General features: G+C 36.9%; 1 protein-coding gene across 1 annotated transcript in view; it reads right to left on the bottom strand.

The window, feature by feature from the left end:
* Nucleotides 1-27,042, bottom strand: part of C5 (complement C5) — an 84,781-nt gene extending 57,739 nt beyond the window's left edge. Inside the window, exons 1-11 of the mRNA XM_080820137.1 lie at nt 26,668-27,042; nt 23,023-23,215; nt 20,168-20,330; nt 16,528-16,598; nt 13,549-13,640; nt 11,302-11,384; nt 8,368-8,458; nt 6,277-6,391; nt 4,527-4,653; nt 2,294-2,409; nt 28-213 (exon numbers count right to left, since the gene is read on the bottom strand). Coding sequence (XP_080676263.1) covers nt 28-213; nt 2,294-2,409; nt 4,527-4,653; nt 6,277-6,391; nt 8,368-8,458; nt 11,302-11,384; nt 13,549-13,640; nt 16,528-16,598; nt 20,168-20,330; nt 23,023-23,215; nt 26,668-26,732 — 1,302 coding nt within the window. The 5' untranslated portion in view covers nt 26,733-27,042. The remainder of the gene's footprint in view (nt 1-27; nt 214-2,293; nt 2,410-4,526; nt 4,654-6,276; nt 6,392-8,367; nt 8,459-11,301; nt 11,385-13,548; nt 13,641-16,527; nt 16,599-20,167; nt 20,331-23,022; nt 23,216-26,667) is intronic.
* Between the last annotated feature and the right edge of the window lie 274 nt (nt 27,043-27,316).

Below are 27,316 nucleotides of genomic sequence, written 5' to 3' on the forward strand. Positions count from 1 at the left end.
GAAATTCAACAGGAGAATTCAGCTTACGTTAAACTCGAGCACCGTTGCTCCAGCTGGAAGATTAAGCACAAATGATGCTACTCCATTACTGGAACGTGTTACTTCTTTCCTTGGCTCCAAGTCAGACATCTCTTGGTTTACATCAAAGGTGTGTGCACTCAGGGTCACCGGGACCCCTCCTACCAACTGGTCCAGCGAATCCTTAACCTGCACCTGTTTGTCAGAATAGTCCAAATCCATTTCAGCAGTTCATCACTACCTTTTTTAAAAAGCAGAACAATTCTGAAATAATTTTTATTCTTCCCCACAAAAGTATAAATCATTCATTTTTACTTTAGTAAAGAGAAGCATGTTCTTAGCTTGGAGGAAGGTTTGGTTCTATTTAGTAATGTCATTTTCTAATGGATTCCCTGTACATCAAGCAGACTCAGGACATAAATATCATTCTACTAAGTCTATTAAGTAGATGTGATAAGATCTTCCGCTACCTAACTTCTGTGACTCTTCAGTGTGTTTAGAACTGGATAAAGGAGAAAATAAGGCAATCACATTTGGGAATAATTTTCTTAGACACGACAAACAATAAATTCATCTTTTTTTCCCTCCTAACCTCTCTCTACCTCTCATTGCCATGCATGTGGCCACACATAATTTCAACAAAGATATGCTTTATATGGGGCACCTGGGGGGCTCAGTGGGTTAAAGCCCCTGCCTTCGGCTCGGGTCATGGTCCCGGCGTCCTGGGATCGAGCCCCACATCGGGCTCTCTGCTGGGTGGGGAGCCTGCTTCCTCCCTTCTCTCTCTGCCTGCCTCTCTGCCTACTTGTGATCTGTCTGTCAAATAAATAAATAAAATCTTAAGATATGCTTTATGTTATTTTATTTTTATATGTGATAGAAATTATAGAAAATATTTTAAAATAATATAGATATATTCAATATAATACTATTATATTTGTGGCACTTTATTATATATTATTATGTATTATCTACAATATACCATAAATCATCATATGTACCCTATAATAACATATATTGTAACATATTTATACTTATGAAAGAAGCTACAAGCATGTCCAAAGCTTGCCTTAGCTTGGCAACTCTTTTCTTCTTAAAACCAGTGGCTATTTAAGTCACTCTCTTAAGACAGTAAGTATTAAGTACATTTTAATTATACCAAAGTTGATTTTTAAAAGCAAAACCTTAAAAAAATTAATCTATTTTATTAAATAGACCAGATAATTTGCCATCATAAAGACAGAGCGTGAGACTAAAAGTACAGATAAAGTAATATTTACATCTTTATCGTTCGACATCATGTGGAGAATGCCCTTATCATAAAATGTGCTTTTAACCTCCACTCATTAGTCTCCTAAAATTCATCATAAAAGGCAGACACCAATTTAAAGTTAATAAAACACATTTTACTCTAAAGCTATATAATAGTTGTTAAAAAGCAACACATTTTTAAAGAATAAAAAAATAAAACATTCCATTCTAGCTTTCTAAGTTAAAATAAAACACTCTGTTCTAGCTTTCAAAGTTAAAGTAGGGAACAAAAATTTCCATCTTAAAAATATAATATAACATGTATTACACATAACAAAATATATGACAGTAAATAAAATATAATTAGAAAGTCAAATGAACATATTAACACTATACTGTGAGCATTTTAAAAAAGGAAAAGGGGAGGGAGGAGAGAAAATATTAAAAGGGAAGGAGGAAGAAGAAGAAGAAAAAAAAAGACAGAGAACAGAGAGAACAGACAGGCAAGGACCTAGGGAGCCAAAATGGAAAGAATGGAGAATGGTACGGATAGAGGACATGAGACAGAGTTAACTGCCAAGGACCACAGGGGCAGACTGAAAAGCACAGGAATGCAAACAAAGATGACACAGGAAGTAAAAAAAATGGTGAGAGAAAGGGGTTTTATTTTCAAGGAATGATATTCCTGTCTTAAGACTTCTGAAGAACATGTCACCAAATAATATTAAATGTTAATGTTTTTTAAAACTACAGACTTATGGTGTTTTATCTACATATAATTTAATGCAATGCTTTTTAAGGGAATGCCTAAAGGTTGCTCTAAGCGTTGAAATCACTCCTGAGGCTGAAGCTGGCCTGCAGTTTCCTACCTCCGCTCCACATCCACAACCAACCCCCTCTCCACAAACCAACAGGTGAGTTTTCTCTGTGATTCCCTTTTCCAGCATCCCTCCCCTGTTTGACACCCTCAGGGTTTTTGTAAACAGAAAAAGATAACCATATTTAGCAATATTCTTTCATTTACCTTGATAGAATATGGAATCCCAGGCTTCAAGAAAAGAGGAGTAGCAACCAAATTCAGTTTGTAGGGAGAGAGGACATATCTGATGCCAGGAATTTCAGCCTCTTCAGAAAATCCACCTAAAGAAATGACATGCATCACATCGAGGATTATACCACTCGGTATGGGGATCTAGTTTACCTGTGCGTGTCTCCATAGACTTATTCATTCACGGGCCCCATTCCTGCATTCATTCATCAGGAGTAAGTAGGACCTGGGTCTTGGTTCAAAGGAAAAGTGCAGAGAAAATTTTAGACCTTGGGAATTTCCAAAGCCTTACATCCAAGGCTTGTATATAGAGTCACCCCTTATGGTTGGACTGAGGAGGAGTGTGTGGAAGGGACACCACTTTTTGTCCACTGAGTTTCAGTTGAATATGTACAAGGGGTTATGGAGAGAAGGAAAGGACTAGACACTAAGCTTTACAGGGTTTCACCTGTAGAGCACGTGATACAGACAGAACTGGGTAAGACAGAAGAAGAGTGCTTGAGGTGACGGGAGCCCTGAGAGTCCACTAGTGGGAGCCCAGTAACGCACAAAGCTCCAGTATCCCTAAACTCCTTTCCAGTATTCATCCCTAACACATCTCTCTCTATATATATACTATACTTCAGCCAACTGGATAATCAACTGGATAATCTCAAAGATCAAGTCTTGCCTTCTACCTTTGGTACATCCCCTCTATGGAGGGTGTCCCATTTCTCTCCCATCTACCATCCTTGCCTCAAAACCCTACTCATCCTCCAAGACTGTCTTCAGGACACTGTATGTGGTCGCTCAACAGTCACCTGGGAGCTCACCTTCCTCTGGAGATCAGTAGCATCAAGTACTTTGCTTATTAGAGCACAAAGAGAATTCCTGCTTATAACAAAATCCTTTGTTTACCTGTCTTACAGCTGATGCTGTAAGCCACTTGAGTGCTGGGATTATATGTTATCCATATTTGTAAGCCTGTATGTTTAGCAATACTCTTTGAATATCTCACAAATATTGATTAAATGGAATTTATTTGAAATAAATTGAGAAAAAGTAAAAGTAAAAAAGATAGTTAAAATAATGCAAAAAATAATATCTTGGGCAAGGAGCATCATTCTCTAATACCTATTGATCATCTTATATATACAAGGTACTCAATAACTGAATAATCATCTCGATACTTCATTCTATGACCCTTGAAGAAAAATTTAAAGAAGAGGAAGGAACATTAAGAGTCATCTTGTCTAACTCTCATTTTATTAAAAAAAAAAAAAGACTGGTGTGGTTAAATTGTTCAAGTTAGTTTAAGGGTTCACTATAAACCTGAAAATATAAAGAATATTACTAATCAAGACACCAGAAGTAAGACAAATTGACCTAATTTGGAGTCATAATTAATAACCATTAAAAACCACTGGAGTTGGGTTGAGAGAATTAGATAAAATTTTAAGGATGCTAAGAAAGTAGTAGGTAGGAAGAAGAAAAGAAGGAGGAGGAGAAGGAGGAGAATGGGGGAGGAGGGGGGGAGGAAGAGGAGGAGGAAGAGGTGGAGGAGGAGGTAGATGGGGAGGAGGAAGGAGAAGAGGAGGAAGAAGGAAGAGGAAAGAAAAAAGGAGGTAGAGGGGAAGGGGGAGGAGAGGGGCTAACACTTATATAGTTCTCACTATGTGACGTGTACTGATTTAAGTATTTTGCATCTATTGACTCTCCAATCCTCACCACAGCCCTATGAGGTATATGTAATTACGGCCCCCATTTTAGAAACATTACCTCCAATTTTAGATAGAATTCCTGAATATTAGAGCTAAAAGGGGCTTTAAAGAGGTTTTAGTTCAACTCCATCACTGTACAGGTAAGGAGACTAAATGATAATGCAGTATCTTTCATTTGCATAGTACTTTATCAAACATTTTTACATATATAATATCATTTAGATTTTTATTCTTACCAGGTAAGAACACTGGGGTTCTAGCTGTTGAAGCCAGATATCAGGATATCAATATCGATTGGGCAGATGCTATCCCATTTTGCACTAGGGGTGATAGAGACCCAATGACTAGAGTGTGGGAGAGCTCTACTCTAATCTCAGTTTTTAATGATATGAAAAGTAAAATTTAACTAAGAAAGAAAATAAAATACAAAAGAATTACAGAAATTGTTTACACTTTTAGTATGCAGTCTAAATAGTGTTCAAGAGAAATTAAAAAACAAAAAACCTTACCTGCTGACTCTATGACTGTTACACCAATGTAAAGGTACTTGTTGTTTAAATCTTCCAGACCGCCATAGGACAGTTCTTTGATCGCCGTTTCAGAGTTAAATGTGATTTGAGCAACTCCATTTATCAACTTTTTAAAAGCGGAAAATGAAAGAGGTATTTCAGGGAAGTTAACAGAGAAAAATTAACAAAACCTGGCTTTACTAGCTTTCTAAGTAGAAAGCAACTATGAGAGGAATGATCTATTGTCACCAGGAGAGTGAATGATTAAGTCTACAAATAAGCCCAGAATGTTATTTTCTAACTTATGGGTCTAGATGTATAGGAAGAGTCGTAAACATTACGTGGTTCAACAGGTCTTTTTTGCACTAGCTGACAAACGTTCCTTTCCCCGATCTCTGAGTCATCTTCCAACTTTGGGGCCTGCTCTCCAGCTTACTTTTGCTCCTGAGAGTTTGTTGGGTTTTATGATATTTAATTTGTACCTCACTGCTTACATACTGGACCAGTAATTTAAAAACACACAATGGAGAGAGGGAGATGGAGTTAAGTCATATTATAATATTTAATTATTAACCACAACAGTAAAATAGATTTTGCCTTATTTTTTTCTTCTAAAATTGAGTAGCTTGAGGCCAGGGATTTTTGTCTTATTTGCCTTCATAACTCAGCGTCCAGCATAGAATCTTACAGTAAAAAGAGGTGTCTGCTTTATATCTTGGATAAATAAAACTCTTTGGAAAAGCTTAGGCTGAATAACTGATGATACAAACCACATAAATATGCAAGAGGGAGCAGAATGGCAGGAGTCCTTATCATCTGAGGCATAACGTCAAGAACACTGAACAAGGAAAAGGGAATCAGGGCTCTAATCTGAGCTCTGGCAACCACTAACCCTTAACTGTAGACAAATAACTTCCCAGTGAATTCATTCACTCACAAATATTTATAGAGCGCCTACTCTTTGCCTGGACTCAGGTTGGCTCTGGGCATATAATGGGAAAAATTAAGATCCACAGAAAGGTTGGTGTAGAGAATGATAATTGCAATAAAAAAGGGTTTCTCAGTGTTAGCACTATTGACATTTGGACAGGGGAATTGTTTGTTGCTGGGACTTGCTCAGTGCATTGCAGAAGTTTGGCAGCATCCTGGCCTCTTTTACTAAATGCTAGTGGCACCCTCCTTCCCTGTTGTAACAACCACAAATGTTCCTGAACATTGCTAAATGTCTCCTTGGGGGTAAACAATGTCTCTGGTTGGGAACCACTGTAATAAAATATGAAACACACTCCACTAAGGGAGGCTCAAGACCTAAGGGAGCACCTGGCAGGGGTAGCCAACCTAGTTTACGGGAGTCGGGGAGACTTCCCAGAGATAGGGAGCTAACACTGAGACTTTGAGAAGGAATTAGCCAGGGAACAAACAGGCAGAAGGGACCAAGGGAAAGAGCATTCCCGAGTAGAAGCAGAGGCATTGCAAGCACCTGGAGGCAAGAGAGACTAGTATAAGTTCCAGGAACTGGAGTGACCAGCGCCAGGGAGAGGAAACAGGGCACGAGATAGGCTGGCGAGGGAGACTGATGTCATGGACAGTGGACTTTATCCTGAGGACCAGAAGAAGCCAAGGGAGCATCTTAGTTTTGATTTCCACACCTATGTAAAATGAGGGGTTGGACTAGATGATTTGGAAGTGACTTTTCTCCAGCCTTCCAGATGTGTCTTTAGATACAAGTGAACCCATCTTAACATCTTACCATTTTGTTTTGCAATGCTTTTTGCATCATTTCTTTTTGATCATCTATTAAGTTGTCTCTTATTCCAAAAGTGATAAAAACGTCAGCTTCGGTGACAACTTTATTATAAAAATATCTGCCAAACAATAATACCATAAAATTATTTTGCTAACATGGTTACAACAATAAAATTCAGATCTAATGTAACAATTTAAAATTACATAAAGCATTTGATACACTTTCAAGTGTCTTCCATCCACTATTGCATTTCATCCTCTTAAAGCTATAAAAATAAAACCAAAGTGTAGATATTTATTACTCTGTGTTAAATGAAAAAAACAGATCTTGGGGAGATCAAAAGACCTCTCAGGTCCAGGACCAGGATACACTGCTTCCTTAATGATTTGATATCAGTGGGGCTCAGTTCCCTATTTTCTTTTACATCTTTAAAAGCAGCATGCCCAATCTCATTGTAATATAAGTTCTTTTTTAAACATTATAACTGCATATTTCCTTTTTAGTTTGGAATTAAAGTGAGGCTAAAGAAAATTTCCTGCATAACAAAAAACACTGTAGCAAGAGCTAATCTTCCTTGTCCATAGTCTGAACAAATAAATTAAGTGTTTCCCTTAAAAGAAGTCAGTTTCTAGAATTCTCTGTTAAATGAGCCTTTGCGTTGGTTTAGACTAAGTAACACTCCATCTTAGGAATAAATGCTAGTAAGAAAGGCAGTATAGGGTAGTACTGAGGGCCTGAATTCTGAAACCAGACATGCCACATAACTTACTAGCTGTGTGATCTTGGGCACATAAATTAATATTTATGTACCTCTGATTTTGTATTTGTCATATGGAGACAGAAATAGTATCTGCCTCACAGAGATTTCATAAAGATTAAGTGCGCTAATATATACAGAGTACTTAGAAAAATGCCCAACACATTCCATTATATAAATTGGTTATTGTTACTAATAACTACATCATATGGCCATTTTTATTTTTATTTTTTAAAAGATTTTATTTATTTATTTGAGAGAAAGAGAGAGCACGAGAGGCGGGAAGGTCAGAGGGAGAAGCAGGGAGCTCAGTGCAGGACTCCCTCCTGGGACTCCACGATCATGACCTAAGGGGTTGCTTAACTGACTGATCCACCCAGGTGCCCTATATTGTCATTTTTAAATGACCTGTGTTTTTGCAGGAGATTGCTTACAAAACTAACTCCAGTTCTCCACTGCCCCTTAAATCCACCACTTTTGTAGCTCCTTGCAGATGAAAGGTATGAAGGGAATCTGGTTTCCTGTGGGCTAGTCTTATAACTTGATTTGGACAAATGAATGTGGTAGAAGTGACGGTGAGTGAGTCCTAAGCTTAGACCTCAAGAGGACTTTCATGCTTCCATATTCTTTCCGTGGGCATTGCTGCTACTACAGGCTAATCTCCTGGATGATGAGAGATACACAGAGTCCACCTGTCTTTGTCGCTTTAGTCAACTGTCAGACATGTGAGTAAGACCTCCCTAGACCAGCCAGGCCCCAGGTGACCTGCCAACTGATTGCAGGCACACAGGTGAGCCCAGCTGACATTCAGCCTGGCCCAGATCAGTGGAACGGCCCGGCTGCCTCGTCAATGGTTGTTGTTTTAAAGCGTTGGGTCTTGAATTAGTCATGTAGCTTTTTCAAGCCATTAAAAGGTGACAAGAAGTAAAGGCTTCATATCTCAGTCCCAGTATCCTAAGTCATGCTGATTCCTAACGTACACATTGGACTTAAAACTTTAAGATTTTTTTTTTTTTTTTTTTTTTTTTTTTGCTGTTGAGTAACCAAAAAAGCTAAAATCAGAATCAGAGAAAATTGAAACGAGTAAATAACCTATAGGCCTGATATCTCCTCAGTCAATCCCAAAGTCATAGTAAATCACAGATCACAGCAATATATGTGTGTATTAAGTCAACACATTGTACACTTTAAACTTGTACAATGTTACATGTCAGTGATATCTCAGTAAAGTGTGGGCGGGGGGAAGGAATCACACTTCCTACTTAAGCAATTATCACCAACCAGACTTGCCACTCAATTTAGCTAGAAAAGCTGAAAAAAAACAACAACATTCTTACCTTGCTTTTATAGTAATTTCAAAATCATTAAAGTCCTTATAGCTAATGAAATTCTTTTCTGGTTCTATTGAGACTGAAAAATGTGGCATCACTGAAAATAAAAACAAAGAGGCAATTTTAGCATTTAAGTTAGAGTAGTCTTCTTTCTTTCTTTCTTTCTTTCTTTTTTTAAGAATTTATTTATTTGACAGACAGTGAGAGAAGGAGAGAGAGCACAGGCAGGGGGAGCAGCAGAGGGAGAGGGGGAAGCAGGCTCCCTGCTCAGCAGGGAGAGAATAGGCTTCTTTCTGGTATAGTTGGACAAGCAGTCATCATCAAGACCATCATCATCATTGCCAACAATATCCGTGGGGGACCTCTCATTCTACCAATCAGAGGTCTCTCCAGCTTTATGTACCAGAAGCACTTTGCTTCTACTTTGATTACAGCATTTAGTATAGTCAATTGATTATTTCCTTCACCAGAGTATGGGGTCCTTGAAAACAGAAAAGACTGTACTCTATGTATCTTTGAATGTCTCCCCCTCCCACCCTTTTCATGAGTCTTAAATATAGTATACACCCAATGAGGGTTTATTAAATTGAAAATGGAAAATGAAAACTCTTGCTTATATAACAGTTCCCTTTTATGTCATAACCCATAAACCTATGGTTTATGGACATAACCCATCCGGTTACCCAACCGGAAACCCATCCGGTTTCCAAATTCCAACATAAAACTCTGACTTTAGTCAAGAAGAGAAAGCTTGGGGAGCCTGGGGGGCTCATATGCTTAAGTGTCTGCCTTCAGCTCAGGTTGTGATTCCAGGGTCCTGGAACAGAGCCCCATGTTGGGCTCTCAGCTCAGCAGGAAGTCTGCTTCTCCCGCTGCCTCTGCCTCTCTCCCCTGCTCATGCTCTCTCTCTGTCTCTCTCTCAAGTGAATAAATAAAATCTTTTTAAAAAGAGAGAGAGAAAGCTTATAATTAGCCAAAAGAAAGAACACCCATACAAAATTTAAAATTAGGGTAGAAAGGAAGGAGTTCTCTCTCTCTCTCTCTCTCTCTCTCGCATTGATTGCCCAAGAGAAAACAATTCCACCTGTCAAAGTGGCACTGCCTTCTCTTTAGACTAACTAAGACCATGTACCAGGGCTTATGGATTCTAATTCTATTAGCCAGCACAACCATTAATAGAAAATTGGGTAACTGAGTGGCCCTGTGGACAAAGATCGACACATAAGTTTAACATAAGTTGGCTTCAGATATGGCTCATATTTCCTAGATAGAGAAGTCTAAAAGAAGAACTCACTTTGTTGCTCTAGGCTGCATTCCTGTGTTACCAAAGATGAAGGCAGGTGTATGTATGAGGTGGAGGAAAACATTTCATCCTTTCATCTAGTACCTACTTACTACAGAGCAGGCACACTCTTATTAACGGGTATATCGCAGTGAACAGAAAGACACAAACCCTGTCCTTACTGAGCTCACAGTCAAGCAGTGAAGATAGTGATAAACAAATAATTACACAGCTAAACACCTACACCACAGTTATGAAAACCAATATATAAGTATAGGGAATTAATTCTTCCTAAGAAAGAGAAGTTAGGAAAAGATTTGCTGAATAAACGGCTTTTCGGCTGAGACTTGAAAGATGAGTAGGAGTTGGCTAGGTAATCAGGGAGGGGAGAAGTATTCTAGGCAGATGGTCACAATGTCACAAGTCACAATGGCTGGAGGGAAGTAAGGGGATGCACAGTATAAAATGAGGCTCAAGAGGAGGAAGGCGGGGGCCAGCTCAAAATAGGGATTTTTATTTTCATTAGCAAAGGAATGAGGAGCTACTGGGGACTTTTCAAAAGTGAAATAACATGGTGAGATTTGCATTTAAAGATTTTGGCCAATACCAAATGAGAATAGCTTGGAAGAAGAGATAGCAGTTAGGAGGCTTTTGCAGTAGTCCAGGAGGGGGCCTGGTGATGAATTGATGAGGGTGGCCTCAGACAGTAGGAGCTGGATGAATTCTAGATATACACCAAAAGCAGTGAAAATACTTGGAGGAAGGAAGGTCAGTTAGGATTATAGGTTATTGAGAGCCCATTATCTTTTAAAATTGTTTCAGTGTAACAAATTTTTTTGGTCACTGGTTTTTTGTTTGGTTTTTTGTTGTTGTTGTTGTTTTGCTAATTGTTAAAATTTGTGTATTTATTCTCTGTATTATTATAAGTCTCCTGGAGGAATAAAAAATGACTTCAAACAAAAGAAAGTTAAATTTTATATCAGAACACACAAATGCTTTAAAATAACTACAAGAAATGGAAAGACAAGGGAGTCTGGGTGGATGGGTGTCTGCCTTCAGCTCAGGTCATGATACTGGTGTCCTGAGATTGAGCCCCGTTCCCTTTGTTGTGCTCTCTCTCTCTTTCTTTGTCAAATGAATAAATAAAACCTTTTTAAAAAATGAGAAATGGAAAGATAAGCTTTTCATATGTTAATTATTAGCCCATCAATTCGATTGATTTAAAAATAAGGATGTCTTAGATTTCCAGATAAATATATTAGGGATTTGTGAGCCAGAAGGAAAATAGTACTGAACTCGGGGGGATGGAAATACAGTTGTTTCTTTTCCGTCACTAAATGGTTGTAATGATTTGAGTAAATCTTAGTCCTACTGGGTTCTGTTTACCACCTCTCTGCCTATTTAAGTTTCTCCTAAAATCACAATTTTTGACCTTAACTTCTCAAGCTTCCTGGGTCACTAGGTTTCTTCTGGCTCTGTGATGAGGAGCACAAGTCCAGAGAGCTTGATGGACTTGTTCAAGCTCCACAGGTTCTTGTAATCATCCCAGCCAGGCTGCCTCATCTTTATCTGGGAGTGATTCTGCATTAAGTTCACTAATGAAAAACATAACTGCAAAAACATTAACTTTTTACCAATAAACTTTTGTCACAAATTACCATATTCTTTTACTTCAAAATATGCCATTCCTGTTGTTGAAAAGTCCTCTTTATATTTAGCTCGGATTGTCCACACACCACATCTGTGGAGACAAAATATTTAAAATTATAGAAGTCATCAAATATTTTTAATTTATCCAGAGGAAATCTAATTGATTCCTGTTTTAAAGAGGAGAAAGTAGAGACATATTTAGCCTAAGTAATATATTTTATTTGTGCAGAACTTTAAATAATAAACAGAAATAATTGAATGTTTTCAGGATAATAAAAATGTTTAAGTAATGAGTTTTTCATACTCTGTCATTTTTTTCAAGTATTTTTGTCTTAATATAGTCAATAGCTTTGATTTGAGGAGCTTTTGAAATCTTTGAAGATTAATTTAATCCTGGAACATAGTTATACTAACATGATACCAAAATCACACTATAGTAGGACATCCATACTAATGTCTCTAGAAACATATAAAACTCACACTTCACATAAAAGAAGTTATGGTTAGAGACAAAGTATGGTTTATTTAAAGAGGAAAATGACCTGAATTTAATTAACAATCTTCATTTAAAAATATTTACTGAGCACTGGGGTAAGAACTGGAGGTAAAAGTGAACAAAATAGAAGAATTCCTGCCTTTATAGAGCTAACAGTCCTTGAGATTTCCAATTCCCATTTCTCCATTTACTGACAGATTAGATTTGGGCAAGTTGCTTAACTTCATTTGTGCAATGAAAAAGATCATATTTATTTTGCACACTGTTATGCAATCAATACACTTAATACTATGACTATCATCACCATTAATTCAATGAATATTTGTCAAGTGCCTGTTATGTTAAAGTTCTGAAGATACAACGGTAAGCAAAATAGACAAAATAAGAAGGCAAATAAACAAACAAACCAATAAATAAGTGTAACACTGAGATATGTGCCATGAAGTAAATAAATAAGAGAGTTAGAAAAAGAGAGGGACTATATTAAATTATGCATCCAGGGATAGCCTCTTTGAAAAGGGAGCATTTACTCTGTGTCCTAAAGAATGAGAAGTCAGCCTTGTGAAGAGCAAGCTGCAGCACATTCTAAGCAGAGGGAACAACATGTGCAAGGGTACTGGGGTAGGAAAGTAATGCTCATGAGAGGCCACCATGCCTGACACATAATCTGTCAAGGAACAAATGGCACAAAATACAGTTGGATAAATGATAATAGTTATAAAATAATAAGATCAATTCTATGATATAGAACAGGTAGTATTTTCAAGGAAGTATGCAATTTAAAAATTAAATTCCCAATTTCACTTACATTTCTAGAAAATCTTCAGTGAATTAACTACAAACAACAAATTAACTGTTAACTCCCTTCCAGAGGGCAGAAAAATAACCACAAGAAGATTTTGTTTTAAAGTTATATTTACCATTTATGAGTACAGTTATTTGTCCTACTGTATTATAAGTTCCTTGAAGGCAGGGACTGTGGGTTATTAATTTCTATTTTGTATACCTCACTCTCCATGTGCTTTACACATACCAGGAATGTGTTCACCAAATCTTTATTACATTGCATTCTGTTAGAACTTGTTCTTAAATCCTTTAAAATGAGGTCCCCCCAAAAGAAATGGCTCTGAGAACCCTATCCCTCTCGGAATCTGCCTTCTGGTAATCTATGCAGACAAAGACTATGGAGGACCAATATTTTTATAACTCTCAGAGCAAGGCATGGGACCACTCCAGCCCTTTCGACTGATAATCTACTAGATTCCCTGAAGGGTAGAGGGTTGATGGTTTTAATGAAGAAAAGCCTAGAGACTTTTTTTCCCTCTTCCAAATTTTTACTTCTATATATAAAGAGGATTGTTGGGAAGTACTGGGAGGTTTTCGTTCACCAGAAACTGAGCCTCACTTCTCATTAGACTTAAATTTTCTTTTTAATGTTCAAACTTACACTGTGTTCTTTTCATGTTTCTTTTAAAAAACTTTGGGTACTTTCTGCCTTTTTTTTTGTTTTATTTTATTTTAATGCCAGTGAGTTAACATACAGTATTATATTAGTTTCAGCATACGCTATAATGATGCAACAATTCTGTATAACACCCCATACTTATCCCAAGTGGACTCCTTTGCATACTCTCATTCCTTTCATGCTTACACCCTTGTTAACAACAGGCAGCTCCATTTGACTGGTTATCTCTCTCACAATCCAAAGTTCCAGATGTGTTTTCTAGAGAAAACTTTATTAACAAATACTTTAAAATACTTAGGATTAGTTGGAATCTTGAAGTCAGGAAAAGAGATGATTCCAGTATAATCGTTTTCTTCTACAATGTCCACTTCTGATCCTTCGGGATCCTTTGAATAAAAACAAACAACCTCAAAGCACATAAGCCACTTCAAAAAAAAAATCAACTGATTATAATAGCTTTGACCTATAGGAGTATTTACTAACAAATATCTATGTCCTGAAATTAAATACAAAGGAGGAAGGTAACTTAAATGTTGTGGAAGGCAAACAGGGTTCATTTAAGCTACTCCCCTCCCTCTTTGAAACTGCTTTCCATCTCCTGCTACACGCACATGCATGCACACACATACACACACACACACGGAGAGAGGAAAGGAGGAAGAGAAGGTGTATATTGGTATCCAGGATATCCTTGCTGCAATTATCCAGAAGAGACTCAACTTTCTATTGCATGACTAAAATTAGAAATATAATAATAATAGATATTACAACTAACCAAACATGAACTTACAGGTTTTATAGATACCAGAATCTAAATTTCATATCTGTTCATTTGAAGTTTTCTTAAAACAAATATACTATAAAATGTTTTAACTAGCTAGACATTTTATAACTGTGCACTATGGGTATTTTGAACTTGGTAAAACATTCAAAATGGTTAAACAAACCCGAAATTTTTCATAGCGCTTCCCCATAAACTCCCCTTTGTATGTGGGTTTGAAAATTATCAAAACAAGGTATTTTACTTTCTTTGGACTACATGTAGAAGTTCATTTTGACCGTAACACAGAAATTTATCACCATGGGCCATGACTGTGGAATTCATGGCTGGAATTTTAAGGTATTTTCCCCTGAAGTTACAAAGGTCTATTCTGCCAAAGATCAGGATAGCAGCTAAATATCGGCGGGGCTGTTCTTTTTCCCTGCAGCTGAGCATGCACAGTGCTTCTAAGATGGTATCTCTTGAGCACTCAGGACACTTCTTACACATTGAATCTCTCTGGGATCAGCGTCCTCAATCCTCTCTTCCTGGGGCAGCTCCTACATGGGACGACTGGCATCCACTCTTCCTTGTGTGGTGCCAGGATTTTTTCATCACTCAAGCTCAACCAGGAGGAATAAAATAAAAAGCATCTGTCCACATCCTCTAGTATTTTCTGACAGAAAAAGGACATGGGAGCTGGACACTTTCCTTCAATCTTTTCCAGACTCCCTACACCACTCAGCCGGTTTATTGGTTATCTCACTTCTTAGCATCTCACTTCTTAGTCCTCCCTGCTGCCATGGGAAAACTTGTGCTATTTCTTAGTTCTATTTTGTAAAAATCCACGTCTATTCCTTTAACTGAAACCTATTCTATTCCAGAAAAGGATTACTGTCAGCCATGACTCTTAACTCCATTTGGTCTGCCCTCAGAGCCCATGTGTCATTTGCCCCACTGTATCGTTCGTTTGGTTTATACTCCAGTGTGCCTTTGTTCCGTAGTATCTACTCAGTGTGTATGTCTATTCCTACATGCAAATCTTGGGTTCCAGAGGGAGAGACTCACAGCTTTAGGACAAGCCAGCACACTCAGACGGTTGTTGTGGACTGGTGAATTCCCATCTACTTCCCTGCAGCTGTCAGTGCTACTCTCACCGGCTTCCTCTTCCCGCCCTCATTCAGGCAGTCTGGGAGGCCACCCTCTGTGTTTCTCCTGCAGCTGATAGCACGCCTCTCCCTGCATTGGGACTTCTGCGGCAGCCCAGCCCAGGGTTCCCTCACTGCACATTCCTTCACTTTTACCGCAGTGGTGCTCACGGCTGCACATGCCCCTTCCATCCTTGATCCTGTCATTTCAGTAAGTCTGCAGGAACTCCCCACCACCTGCTCTGTGAAGTCTTCACTTCCAGATCTGGTGATTCAAGTGTCTGGCCCTAGTCTAACCTTCAAATCTTACTTACCTCTCTGTTCCCAGGGATGCCTCTGTCCTGGAATCAGGTTGCTTTCTTCCTGTCCAATCCCTTTCACCTCTGACTCTGCTGTCTGTCGCTCCTTCCCAGCAACCCGCTCATGTCTTCTCTACCACTCTCAATTCTACTCATTGTTCCAGGCCCAGTTCAAATCTCTCCTCTTACTTGATGGGTCCTTTGGCCTCCCTAATCTTTTTTCTGGACTACGGGAGTTTATGGTCTGTATTGATAGTTATCAACCACAGTCTTGGCCCACTCTGATGTTTCACAGGTAATTCATTATAAAATAGTTAGATGTTAGAATTTGTGAAAGGTTTATGATTTGTGTAGGCTATAAAGCATTCAAAGTTATCCCTATACATTCCTCTTTTTTACTTGTGTTCTGGTAAGGTTTTCATCTTCTAGGGTAGTTTGTAGGAGAAAAGTTGCTGTAGTCTGCAGGGAAGGGCCATGGGTAATATACCTACTGTTTTTTAGGTGAACAGTTATTTCCCCACAAAAGTTTTGTAGGGTTGTGACACAAACTGGGTAAGACCATGGGTGGTTGTTGCCCTTGGGCATGTCATCTGTTACACATGTCATTATGTCATTGCTGAAAAAGGGTTGATAACTGCTGATCCTTATCTCAGGTTTAACACTATTTTTCACATGTGCTAGTATGTTACTAAACTCTAAGTTTCTTAAGTGTAAGTGCCCAGATTGTAATTCTTTAAAATTGTACAAATAAAAAATCTCATATGTAATATTCAATAATAATCAATCAATTCATAGTGATTGATTGATGCCCTTTAAGAAAGAAGCCATGAAGGATATATTTAAAGGATTTAGTTCAAAATCAACTTGCTGCAAGCGAATTTTCAAGGATGTTTTACATATATCTATTGTAGAGGTATAGACTTACAATGTTTTACTTACAGAAGATGTCAGGTAACGATTTACCCAACATTGAATGAGTTAATGTGGTATTAGGACAGGGTTATGGAACAACGTATCTTATCCTAAAGATGAGTTAAATTATTATTTAAATAAATAACATACTTACTATGTACGTTAAGACAGTTTCTCTTTTGGCTGGCTTCAAGTCATCATTCAGTGAGTAAACTCTAACCTTTACTGTAAGAACAATTGATATCATCAAAACCTCTGCTAAACACAAGGGTATTTTGATTTTTTGCAATAATCATCCTTAAAAGAGATGAGTATAATTTTAAAAAATCACAAAAATTGTATCACAAAAGTTCATACTTAAAGGAAAGAAAAAGTTACTTTACAGACACATATGTTGCTAAAGATTATTTTCCTTTGAAGACAATCCTTTGGATTCCTTTAAAGAGCTACTTTTCCTAGTGAATTTAAAATGCAGTCCACTTTATCAAAATATATTTCCTTACAACTTTTTGGGAACACACATTAGGCCATTGTTTATTGAGAATTTCATAGTAGCAAAATAGTGATCTCTCCTTTATGGTTATATGAGAGTATACTATATTGTCTTATATTAGAGTTATAGATTTTAATGGAAAATTAGACAGTTTGATTTTGATATTATACACTCTTGCACATATAAAAATCAACAAGGCCTCAAAGTGTCCCTTATTGTTGCTAAAGGCAGCTTTAAATTGTATGTTTTGTTAGATTCATTAAGCCAGATCCTATAATTATTAAATTGTTAAATGAGTAAAGGCAAGAGCTCAAGAACAATTAGTTCTCTTCCTTTGTTTCTGTCCATTAAAAGATCCCTGCCTTTTAGACAATTGCATCTGCTTAGAAGTGAACCCTTAGCTGCTTGAGACATGCTATTCTAGTTCCTTCCAACATGACATATTGTGATTTCTCTCATGTTCATTTACTGATACTCAGGTCATTTCATGCCCAAAACTTTACTCACAAAATAAAACTGAACTGAGACCATAAGCCCTTTCTTATTTTTTTAACCTATTTTTTAAAGATTTTATTTATTTATTTGACAGACAGAGATCACAAGTAGGCAGAGAGGCAGGCAAAGAGAGAGGAGGAAGCAGGCTCCCCACTGAGCAGAGAGCCCGACGCGGGACTCGATCCCAGGACCCTGGGATCACGACCTGAGCCAAAGGCGGAGGCTTTAACCCACTGAGCCATCCAGGCACCCGACCATAAACCCTTTAAAGAGTCAGTATTATGTAAAGCTCTACATAAGAAGTCACATTAAGCTCTCCAAAATTGGTTTCACTAAAACCATAAGGTCAAAGCAAAATGTTCAGTAAATACCGCCCCCCCCCACATGCACACATACACTGTCTGCTGTTCCCTTTCTCCCACCTATTGTCCACCCTCCTATATTCTTCTCTTATCTTGTGTCCTCCCTCTTATATTATGGACATACCCAGCTCATCCCTTAGCATCACTGGGATGCTGGCAGAGACAGAATGTCAGAAAAAAGTAAGAGCTCATGCCCTGGACCTCAAAACTTTGGTTTCACTCCCACGACTACCACTTCCTAGTAGCCCTGGAGTAGGACACTTAATCCCTCTAAATCTTAGTTCTCTCATTTTAAAATAGAACTGTTAGTATCTGCTTTATAGTGTTATAAGAACTAAATGAGGCAAAGCTTTTACATAGCCTGGCGCATAATAACTACTCAATAAATGCTTATTATTTTTATTTTAGTAGTAGTATTTCTATGTCTACTGTTTATCTGCTTTCTAACCCAGTTTGTCTTTAAATTAGAAAATTAATCTTGTCTTCATAACAACAGTGTATCAGAGGCAAGATCAATATAATTCTTTAGTACCAAAAATATGGCTTGTTAGGTTTTTTTAAAAATGTACTGATGCGGGTGCCTGGGTGGGTCAGTCGGTTAAGCGGCTGCCTTCAGCTCAGGTCATGATCCTGCGGTCCTGGGATCGAGTCCCGTATCAGGCTCCCTGCTTAGTGGGAAGCCTGCTTCTCCCTCTCCCACTCCACCTGCTTATGTTCCCTCTCTCGCTGTCTCTCTCTCTCTCAAATAAATAAAATCTTTTAAAAAGAATGCATTGATGCCTTCTATGTCCAGGAACTATGCTGCACTGGGAGATATGGCAGTGAGACAAATCAGACATGGATATCTTCCAGTGGAGTGGAGGAGAGAGTAAACATATGACTACACAAGAGTATGTACAATTCTGGGGTGGGAAGCACGACAAAGAGCACTGCCCGGCTTCCTGAGAACACAGAAGAGGGAGCTCTGAAGTGGTCAGAGAGGTCAGAGAAGGCTGCCCTCTAAGGATGCCATGTAAGAGTTGCGTAGGTGTTAATCAGGCAAAGTGGGGGTGGGGGTGGGGCTTGGGGGGATTGAATGTACCAGGCAGAGATACACAGACCTTCACATGAGGGGAGAGGGGGAAGAGTCTGAGAATGCAAATAGAAAGAGGTCAGTTTGGCTGGTTTACACAGATGAGGGGGAGCATGGTGATTGAGAAAACTGGAGGGGAAGGCATGACACAGGTTGCATGGAATTGAGGGATTTGGTCAATAAAGTCCTTACCCTACAAAGCCTTGAAGATTTAAACCTTTATTCTAAAGATGCTTGTACTAAAAATCCCTCAAGGATCTTCAGATTAAATGTGTGGTTTAAGACATTAGAGCTGTACATAGGAAGATTTAATCAATTTCTAAGGGACCACTTTTTAAAATTCTTTTTAAAAAATTTTTTAATAATTATTTTTATTAACATATAATGTATTATTTGCCCCAGGGGTACAGGTCTGTGTATTGTCAGGCTTACACATTTCACAGCACTCACCATAGGACATACCCTCCCCAGTGTCCGTAACCCAACCACTCTCTCCATACCACCCCCTCCACAGCAACCCTAGGTTTGTTTTGTGAGATTAAGAGTCTCTAACTAAGAGACCACTTTTAAGTAATTTTTTTCTTCTGTGTAAATAAGACTTTGTGCTATTCCACAGATCAGATAGTAATGGAAAACACTTTCCTGGTGCTTACTCCGTTCTGGACGCTGTTTTAAGTGCTTTACCCATATGAATTCACCTACTTCTCACAACAATTCTGTGAGGTAAATTTTATTCTATTCTGCTCTTTCTCCCACTAACAAAGGAACCATGAATACAAAGCCATGTTCTATTAGAAATTTTCTTAGGTAGTTTCCCCTTAGAAAATTAATATTCATCTATTTCTGTGATCTAGTTTATTCTTTCCTGAAACATCTGATCCCCTAGGGTTGGATTTATTTTCGGAATTTGAAGAATAGCTCTAAAGTCAAAGGAAGTTGTTTTTATGAACATGGCTCTATAATAAATTATTTTACCATTGTCAAAACGGTATCTGCAATTACATCTTACACTTGTTTAATAAATAAGATATAACACAACACTTCACCATTTTAAAAAGCTTTCTTCCTTGTGGAAATAACTAATGGGGCAGATAATATAATTATTGACTTTGCAGGTTCCATATGAACTTAAAATTTATATTTAAGTTTAAATTACATATTTAGCAATCTCCATATAAATTTTATTTTTTTAAAATTTTTTAAATTCCATATAAATTTTAAATTAAAATGTATTTATAAATGTCAAAGTCATTGGGAGTTGAGACTTGAGCAAGTTGGAAGCCTGTTTACACTTAATTTCAAGAGTTAAAAGATCTCTACAATATGTCAATCACCCCCTCTGCACCAGAGAAAGCATCATCATATACCCTACCTGACTGTTCTGGAGTGTAAACAGGTTTGTCTGTATGAATGAAGAGATATCCATTCTCATCAGTGATTGGCACTTTTTTTGATCTTGAAAAATGCTTCGATACAACTTCCAAATACACATGTGAAACTGGCTTTTGTCCTCCAGACAATTGTTTGGGTTGTATCTGTAAAAGAAAAAATTGATGGAATGGAGTATAATTTTCAGGTTATAAAACATGTTGATTTTCTAAATACCACTGTCATCTCATTAGAACACACACAAAAATGAGTGTATGTATTTAACCATTTAAAAAGTAGTAGAGACAGACTAGTGAATAAATTTTACCCAAACCCTGTCAGTGTCAAATATCATAGATAAAATTTAGCTTTAAGCAATTAAAAAATCTTTTGGCTTGCATGTTTCCTAGATTTTATATACATTTAGTAAAACGACTACTACAGAAGCTTCTTAACAAACTTTCACTTGGCCAACACTGGATTAGTATGTTGTCCACTCCCTCAGCTCAGCATCCTGACTAATGTTCAGGATATGTTGTACTATATCTCCATCCCTCTGCTCCCACCTGTTGAGCTGCATGCTTTCTCGTTTGGTGTACGTAATCGTAATTATCCAATTTACATTGCATGATATGCAAATACAATACATAAAGAGTAATAAAAGAAAGAAGAGCGTTTCTATGAAAACTCAGGCTTTTGACACCTGGGATCACATTTAATCACTAAAATCAACTGCTGTGGAATCAAACATGAGAGCGCCGTCAAAGTTTGGAAGGCAGTAACAGCCTATAAAGATTCTGGTCTCAGATTGCCTTGCAAGTGTCTTTAAGTTCCTTCTCCACTTGAAAGGAACAGAAACTGTAAACAAAGATGGTTCGTTAAAGGTGTGACACGTAATAAATAAGATTTGACACTCCAACCAGGGGACCCATGTTTAAAGAAAAGACCTTGGCATAACATCAAACAATTGGCAAACAAAGATACATTATAATGTTAGGATAAAATTAAATGCTGAAGATATGCATCAAGTTTTATGATTCTCTACTTAATCTTTCAATTAACTATTTGAGTCCACACGAGTCGCGAGAACTTTCTGTGATGATGAAAACGTTTGATATCTATGTCGTCCAGCACGGTACCTGCCAGTCACATGTGTTTATTTGAGCACTTGGAATAGGAATATTGTGACTCATAAACTGAATTTTTAAAATTATAGATATATTTGATTGATTTACATTTAAATGTAATAGCCACCCTAAATATCTTAGTGACATCAGGTAAGAGTATCCACTGAGGGTGCCTGGGTGGCTCAGTCAGTTGAGTGGCTGCCTTGGGCTCAGGTCATGTCCCAGGGTCCTGGAATGGAGCCCTGCATTGGGCTCCCTGGTCAGTAGAGAGCCTGCTTCTCACTCTCCCTCTGCCTGCTGTTCTGCGTACTTGTGCTCTCTCCGTCTCGCTGTCAAATAAATAAATAAAATCTTAAAAAAAAAAAAAAGAGTGTCTGCTGAAATTAATTGGGAAATTAATTTTAATTCTTAATAAATCTAGTAAGGGGAAGTATTTAAGAAATTCAAACATTTACAATCAAGAACATTAATAAAAAATTCTTATATTTGGTTAGAATTTATTTAGATCAATGTTTCTCAAACTTGAGTAATATACAGACCTCTTTTAAAGGATAAAATGTTCTGGAGAACTCTCAGTACTGACTTTTAATTACTTATAATATAATAAAAATTTATTTTTATTACAATGATACTTAAATATGTACAACCTAAGACTAGGTGTAATCTTATGCTTACAAGGTTTACATAATTATGAAATCAAAACAAATTTACAAAATAAATTCAAAGTACTAAATATCAATATAATTCTAATCTTAAACTGTTTTCAAACTTCAAATTTCAAATTCTTTTTAAGGAGCTCACTTTAAAGAAACACTGGTCTAAGGTTGCCTGGGTGGCTTGGCTGGTTAAGTGCCTGTCTTCAGCTCAGGTCATGATCCCAGGGTCCTGGGACTGAGCCCCACATCGGGCTCCCTGCTATGTGGAGAGCCTGCTTCTCTCTCTCCTTCTTCCTCACCCTCTCTCTCGCCTGCCGCTCTGCCTACTTGTGCTCTTTATCTCTCTGTCAAGCAAATAGTAAAATATTAAAAAAATAATAAAAATAAAGAAACACTGGTCTAAATGAACATCAGAGCCCCTTCCAAGTCTAGTAGTCTTTGATTTTCTGGTTTTTTATTTTTGAATTTTTATCAGACTTTAAAACAATATTTTGAGTATAAAAGTAATTTTTAGTTAGAATTTTAAATAAGAAATGAGTTGCAAGCTCTTCTCTAACCAAGGTACACTATAGTATCAAAATAGAAGGAAAAGTTATTTGATTCATATTGTTCTTTGTATTAACTACAGGTTGTCAGTGAGAGCTATTCAGTTCAGTAATCAGTAATTTCATTAGTTTTGGAAGCTATAATTGACAAATACCAGATAGCAGCCTTGGGTTTTTGTAGGCAATGCATTACAGATCAAGATGCATATTCATATTTTTTTTATTTCTTTGTAATGATAGTTTTTACAGTAAACATATGTTTTCAATTTATTTCCAAATATTTTTACATTAGTACAATTTTATTTTCCAATACAAACATCATAATTTACATGTATTGCTAAAAAAGCAGACACAATTCTCCATTTAGAATTTTCTGTTTCATCCATATTATCACTGGTGACTGACATCACTTAGTAGTCACATAGTGGTGAGTGATATAAATGGCCAAATCTCTACATTATCAACATTCAAACTTGGTACACATTTTACTGAGAATATTCTATATGTTTAAAGAAAAGAATAAATACATACTGTTAAGGCTGCAGAGTTCTGGAATTTATTTTCTGGGGATAAAGTAACATGGCCTGAAGAGTAACTAAATTTTTTATCAGGATAACTTTTAATAGAGATTGTTGCATCAAATTCTTCGGTATATCCATAAACTTGAATTACAACATTATCAGATGCTCCAACTCGAAACATTTTTGGTGCCGAAATGACATACCTGTTGAAACAGGAAAAGAGTAGGACCAATATCTTGAGGTGATTTATTTTGTTATATTTCTAATTTTTTTCATCTCACTTGAGAGATTCAAATAGGCATATTTTCTCAACTTAAAAGTGATTATTTTAAAATCAAAATTTCTTAGTGATCCATGATAATCTCAGCATAGTTTCCAAGAAGAAGTAGCTTAGAATTAAGACTTGAGAAACAGAACTGGAGATTCAGTTAACATTTAGAAATAATAACACCTTCCCTGAGCTACTGCAGCAGAGAAAGACTTTAAATGCTGTTGACTGGAACATGTAAATAGAGTCAGTATTTTTGCTCAATGAAGAAAAAGGCAACAAAGACGCCAGTGCTTGAATTGCAGCTCTGTCATCTACTGGCTGAATGACCATGGTAAAATCACCAACACTTTTAAGACCAAAATAATTTACCTGTGAAAATATCACCTTCCTGACCAGCTTGCAGTAAGGAGGAAATGAGATACATACATACTTTGTAGGTAGGTATGCTTTACATATATGATTTGTACTCAATAAATGTTAAGATTCATTAATTTCACTAAATTAGTTAAAAGGAAGTAATCTTAGAAGTATTGTGTTACACCATGAGTGGATAAAGAAAAGGATATAGTAAGAGTGAGCTGGGAGAAGGCATTTAGAAACAGAAGGAGTGATGGAGGTCTTTGAAAAATAGTAACAATCATACAACAATAATGATGTTATTAAGTGAAGTTACCAGAGGAGAGGCTGCATTAGCACTCTATATACAACTCTCTTAATTTTACAACAGGCCAATGGTGTAGATACTAATATTACTCCTATTTTGCAAGTGAAAAGAGGATAATTTGACCAAGGTCACATCGCTTACAAGCGAATGAGGCAGAACTTTATATTCAGGTCTTTCAGTAGTTAAACGTGTATAATTGAGGTCAAGGTTACAAGCTATGTTCACAACCACAGGCTATTACTTCCAGTTTTATTTTTCATATGGTTTATACAAGAATAGTAATGAATCTATACACGTTTTTAAAGTAACATTTTTAAATGTGTGTATTTTCATTGTTTTTAAAAAGAAAACTTAAAAATACAAACTAGTTTATTAATTTAATATCATGAAATTTTCTAATTTGAATAGTGAGAGCTACATGTGCTAATATAGAGGAAGAGAGAAGTGTGCTTCAACCCAAAAGGTCATAGATACTAATTCAAGTGACAGAACAGGCCTGGAGGCCACCTGCCACTGTACCTTGCAGAACTGTCAACATTAGGACATTTAAAAAGTCAGCAAGTCTTTAGTAACAATGAAATTAGCTTAGAAGCAATTCCATCCTTTTAAAACATCTGGCAGTCTCCTACATGACAACTAATTTGGAATCACTCAGAGACAAATTATAAAAGAGGTGAAAGATTCTCCAGAGTTCCAGCCATCATCTGAATTCCTCATACACTTACGGAACAGCAGAAAATGAGAAAAGTTAAGCTCTGGTGATAATAAGGTTCATTTCCTGAAATCTTACCCTGTGCTAGGCACTGTTTTAAGGAATATCTATATACATATTTTCACTGTGTTGCTACAACCACTCTGTCACTCTGTGAGAAAGGTCTTATTATTACTCTCATTTCACAGATGAAGAAAAGTGATAATTTACTTGCCCAAGGTCAAGCAATTAAGTTATAGAATTAGGAACTGAACCCAAGCAGCCTATTTTCTGAGTTAACAATTTCAATTGCTATACTAAACTGGATTTAGCAAGAGTTTTGTAATCTGAAAAATCTAGGGGGCGGGGAAGCTATTTCAGTTTCAGCATTCTGAGAAGTTTTATCTTTTCCAGTTTAATATTGTTTTAATTTTGAATTGTCTATGTGGTGGTGGCAGTGATAAAACATAAAATATTCAGTATTTAGAAGTCCCTAAAAGATGGCTTTGGAATCACTCTTCATACAGATTTTGGTCCTTACTGGTTTATCAGTACAACAATCACATAAAAAAATCATACTTAAAAAACATATCACACTTTTCTTATTTTCTTTCAACCGTTTAAGAAAATCAGGCTACTGAGCTTGCAGAGAGGCAACAATATCATTTTGGCCTCTACTTGGAATGTTCTTTCCCCAGATATTTACATCGTTTGCTCCCCCCTCATTTTCTTCAAGCTCTGTTTGAGGGTCACCTCCTTAAAGAAACCTTTCCTCTCTACATTTTTGGATAATGCTCCATTATTTCCTTACCCTCAGATTCTCCTTTATTTTTTTCTTCCTTGAATATTAACCACCTGACCTTATTTATTCCTTCATCATTGGTTCATTCATCCATCCATGGTTTGCTTCTCCCACTAGAATGCAAGCTTTGTACCATCTACTATATCCCCAATGCCTATCACATGGTAGGTGCTCAATAAATTTTTGTTGAATCAATCAGTTAATCAAATTAATTAAACTCGTTGCTGTGCCACAAATGGTACACTCTCACTTTTTCAGAGAAAGAGAAGAGATGCTTATTAAGGGCCAGTACAGTGTAGTGGGAAGAATTCGGAATCATGGGATCCGGGTTCTAGTCCTAGTTCTACCACTGATTTGAACCCACTAATCTCAATCTTTCTTGAGCTTCTGCCACTTGTCTTTTAAAAAGGGATATACAAGAACTACTTGGGAAATGGGGTGATTGTGGCCATGTGAAAAAATCAGATTGGGGTGGGAGAGTGTTACAAATTTATGATAGCCTGGGTATACATTTATATTTTACATATTTGTGTATATATATATTTATGACAAAATGAAAAAAAGTTGAATTGGTATGAAAGAGACCTTAATAAAAGACTTGCTTTTGTCTCCCTCCAGCAGCATGATCTTTGGCACGTCACTTTCCCCTCTGTCTGCATTTATCCTTATTTGTGAAATGAGTAGATTCAATTAGATACTCTCCAGTTCCTTCTCAGTACTAAAATGTTATCTCTAGATACAAAATCAGTATTTTTAAGGCATACCTTAAAATGTACAATATTTCAATAATAACACTAAAATTTGTGACGAACTCACAAATTTAGAAATAATTACAACCTTTTTTTTCAAATCACAGTATTAGAACTGAACCCAAAATAACAATTGCTTTACTATGTACAGTAACTGGAACACACAAAGAAAACATGTACCATATACAAATAATCAATCAATGGCAAGAAACTTTATCATCTTGAGTTTATTTTGTGCTTTTTGGAAGAGGAATTCAAACAATCACTTATGTAAACTTTTATAAATACCAATCCCATAAAGCTGACGTATTGTTAGCCATTCATCACATCAAGATGCTTCCATGACATTCTCATTCAAAGATGAGACTATTCACTTGGTATTCTAGGAAGTAGAAAGTTATTTTCAAATTAACACTTAAATTTTTCACTCATTGCAACTAAGATGCATTGAAAAATGAAGATGGGTTCTTTTACTTACGTTTGTTCCTGTCCCCAGCTTTTATCCAGGAAGATTAAAAAACAAAGTATGCCCCAAAGGCCCATGGCTGGAGTTAGCAGTAAACCATGGATATAACCTTCTTGAAGTTACTCTCCTTTTAAGTAAACAGAGCTTGAAGAATTTGGGTAAATTAGTTTACTGGTTAATTATTAATGTCAGAAAGAGGAACTAATCAGAACTGAAACACCCTTTAGTGCTCAGATGTAAAGGTATTTACATCAAGATTTATTTTGATTAATAAAAATAAGGGTACTCTAACAGGGGAATTTGGCACTGCAATGAATGGCTCAAAGCCAGAAGCTAGTAAGTCTCATTGCCTTTGGCCTTTCCCCTCTTGATTAGGACAATCATTCTGATGTAGCATCTGTGAGCACACCTTTGGTAGATCCACTCTGATACTGACAAAGACCCACTTGGATTCAGTTTCAAAATGAGGTGATTTGGGGATGGGTCTGGTTTGGACAAGGCTCATGAGGTAGTCTTTCTAGAGAAATCCTGAGTAGTAGTGTCAGTGGCACTGGAAATGGCCTAAGGATAAGAAGGATCTGCAAAGAAGCTCTATAGAATGGTTCCTTGGTTTGTCCCAGTCTAGAGAAGAAGCTGAATATTAGGGAGAGGAAAGATTGTG

The sequence above is a fragment of the Martes martes genome (genome assembly GCF_963455335.1).
Source record: "Martes martes genome assembly, chromosome: 12".
Taxonomy (NCBI): Eukaryota; Metazoa; Chordata; class Mammalia; order Carnivora; family Mustelidae; genus Martes; species Martes martes.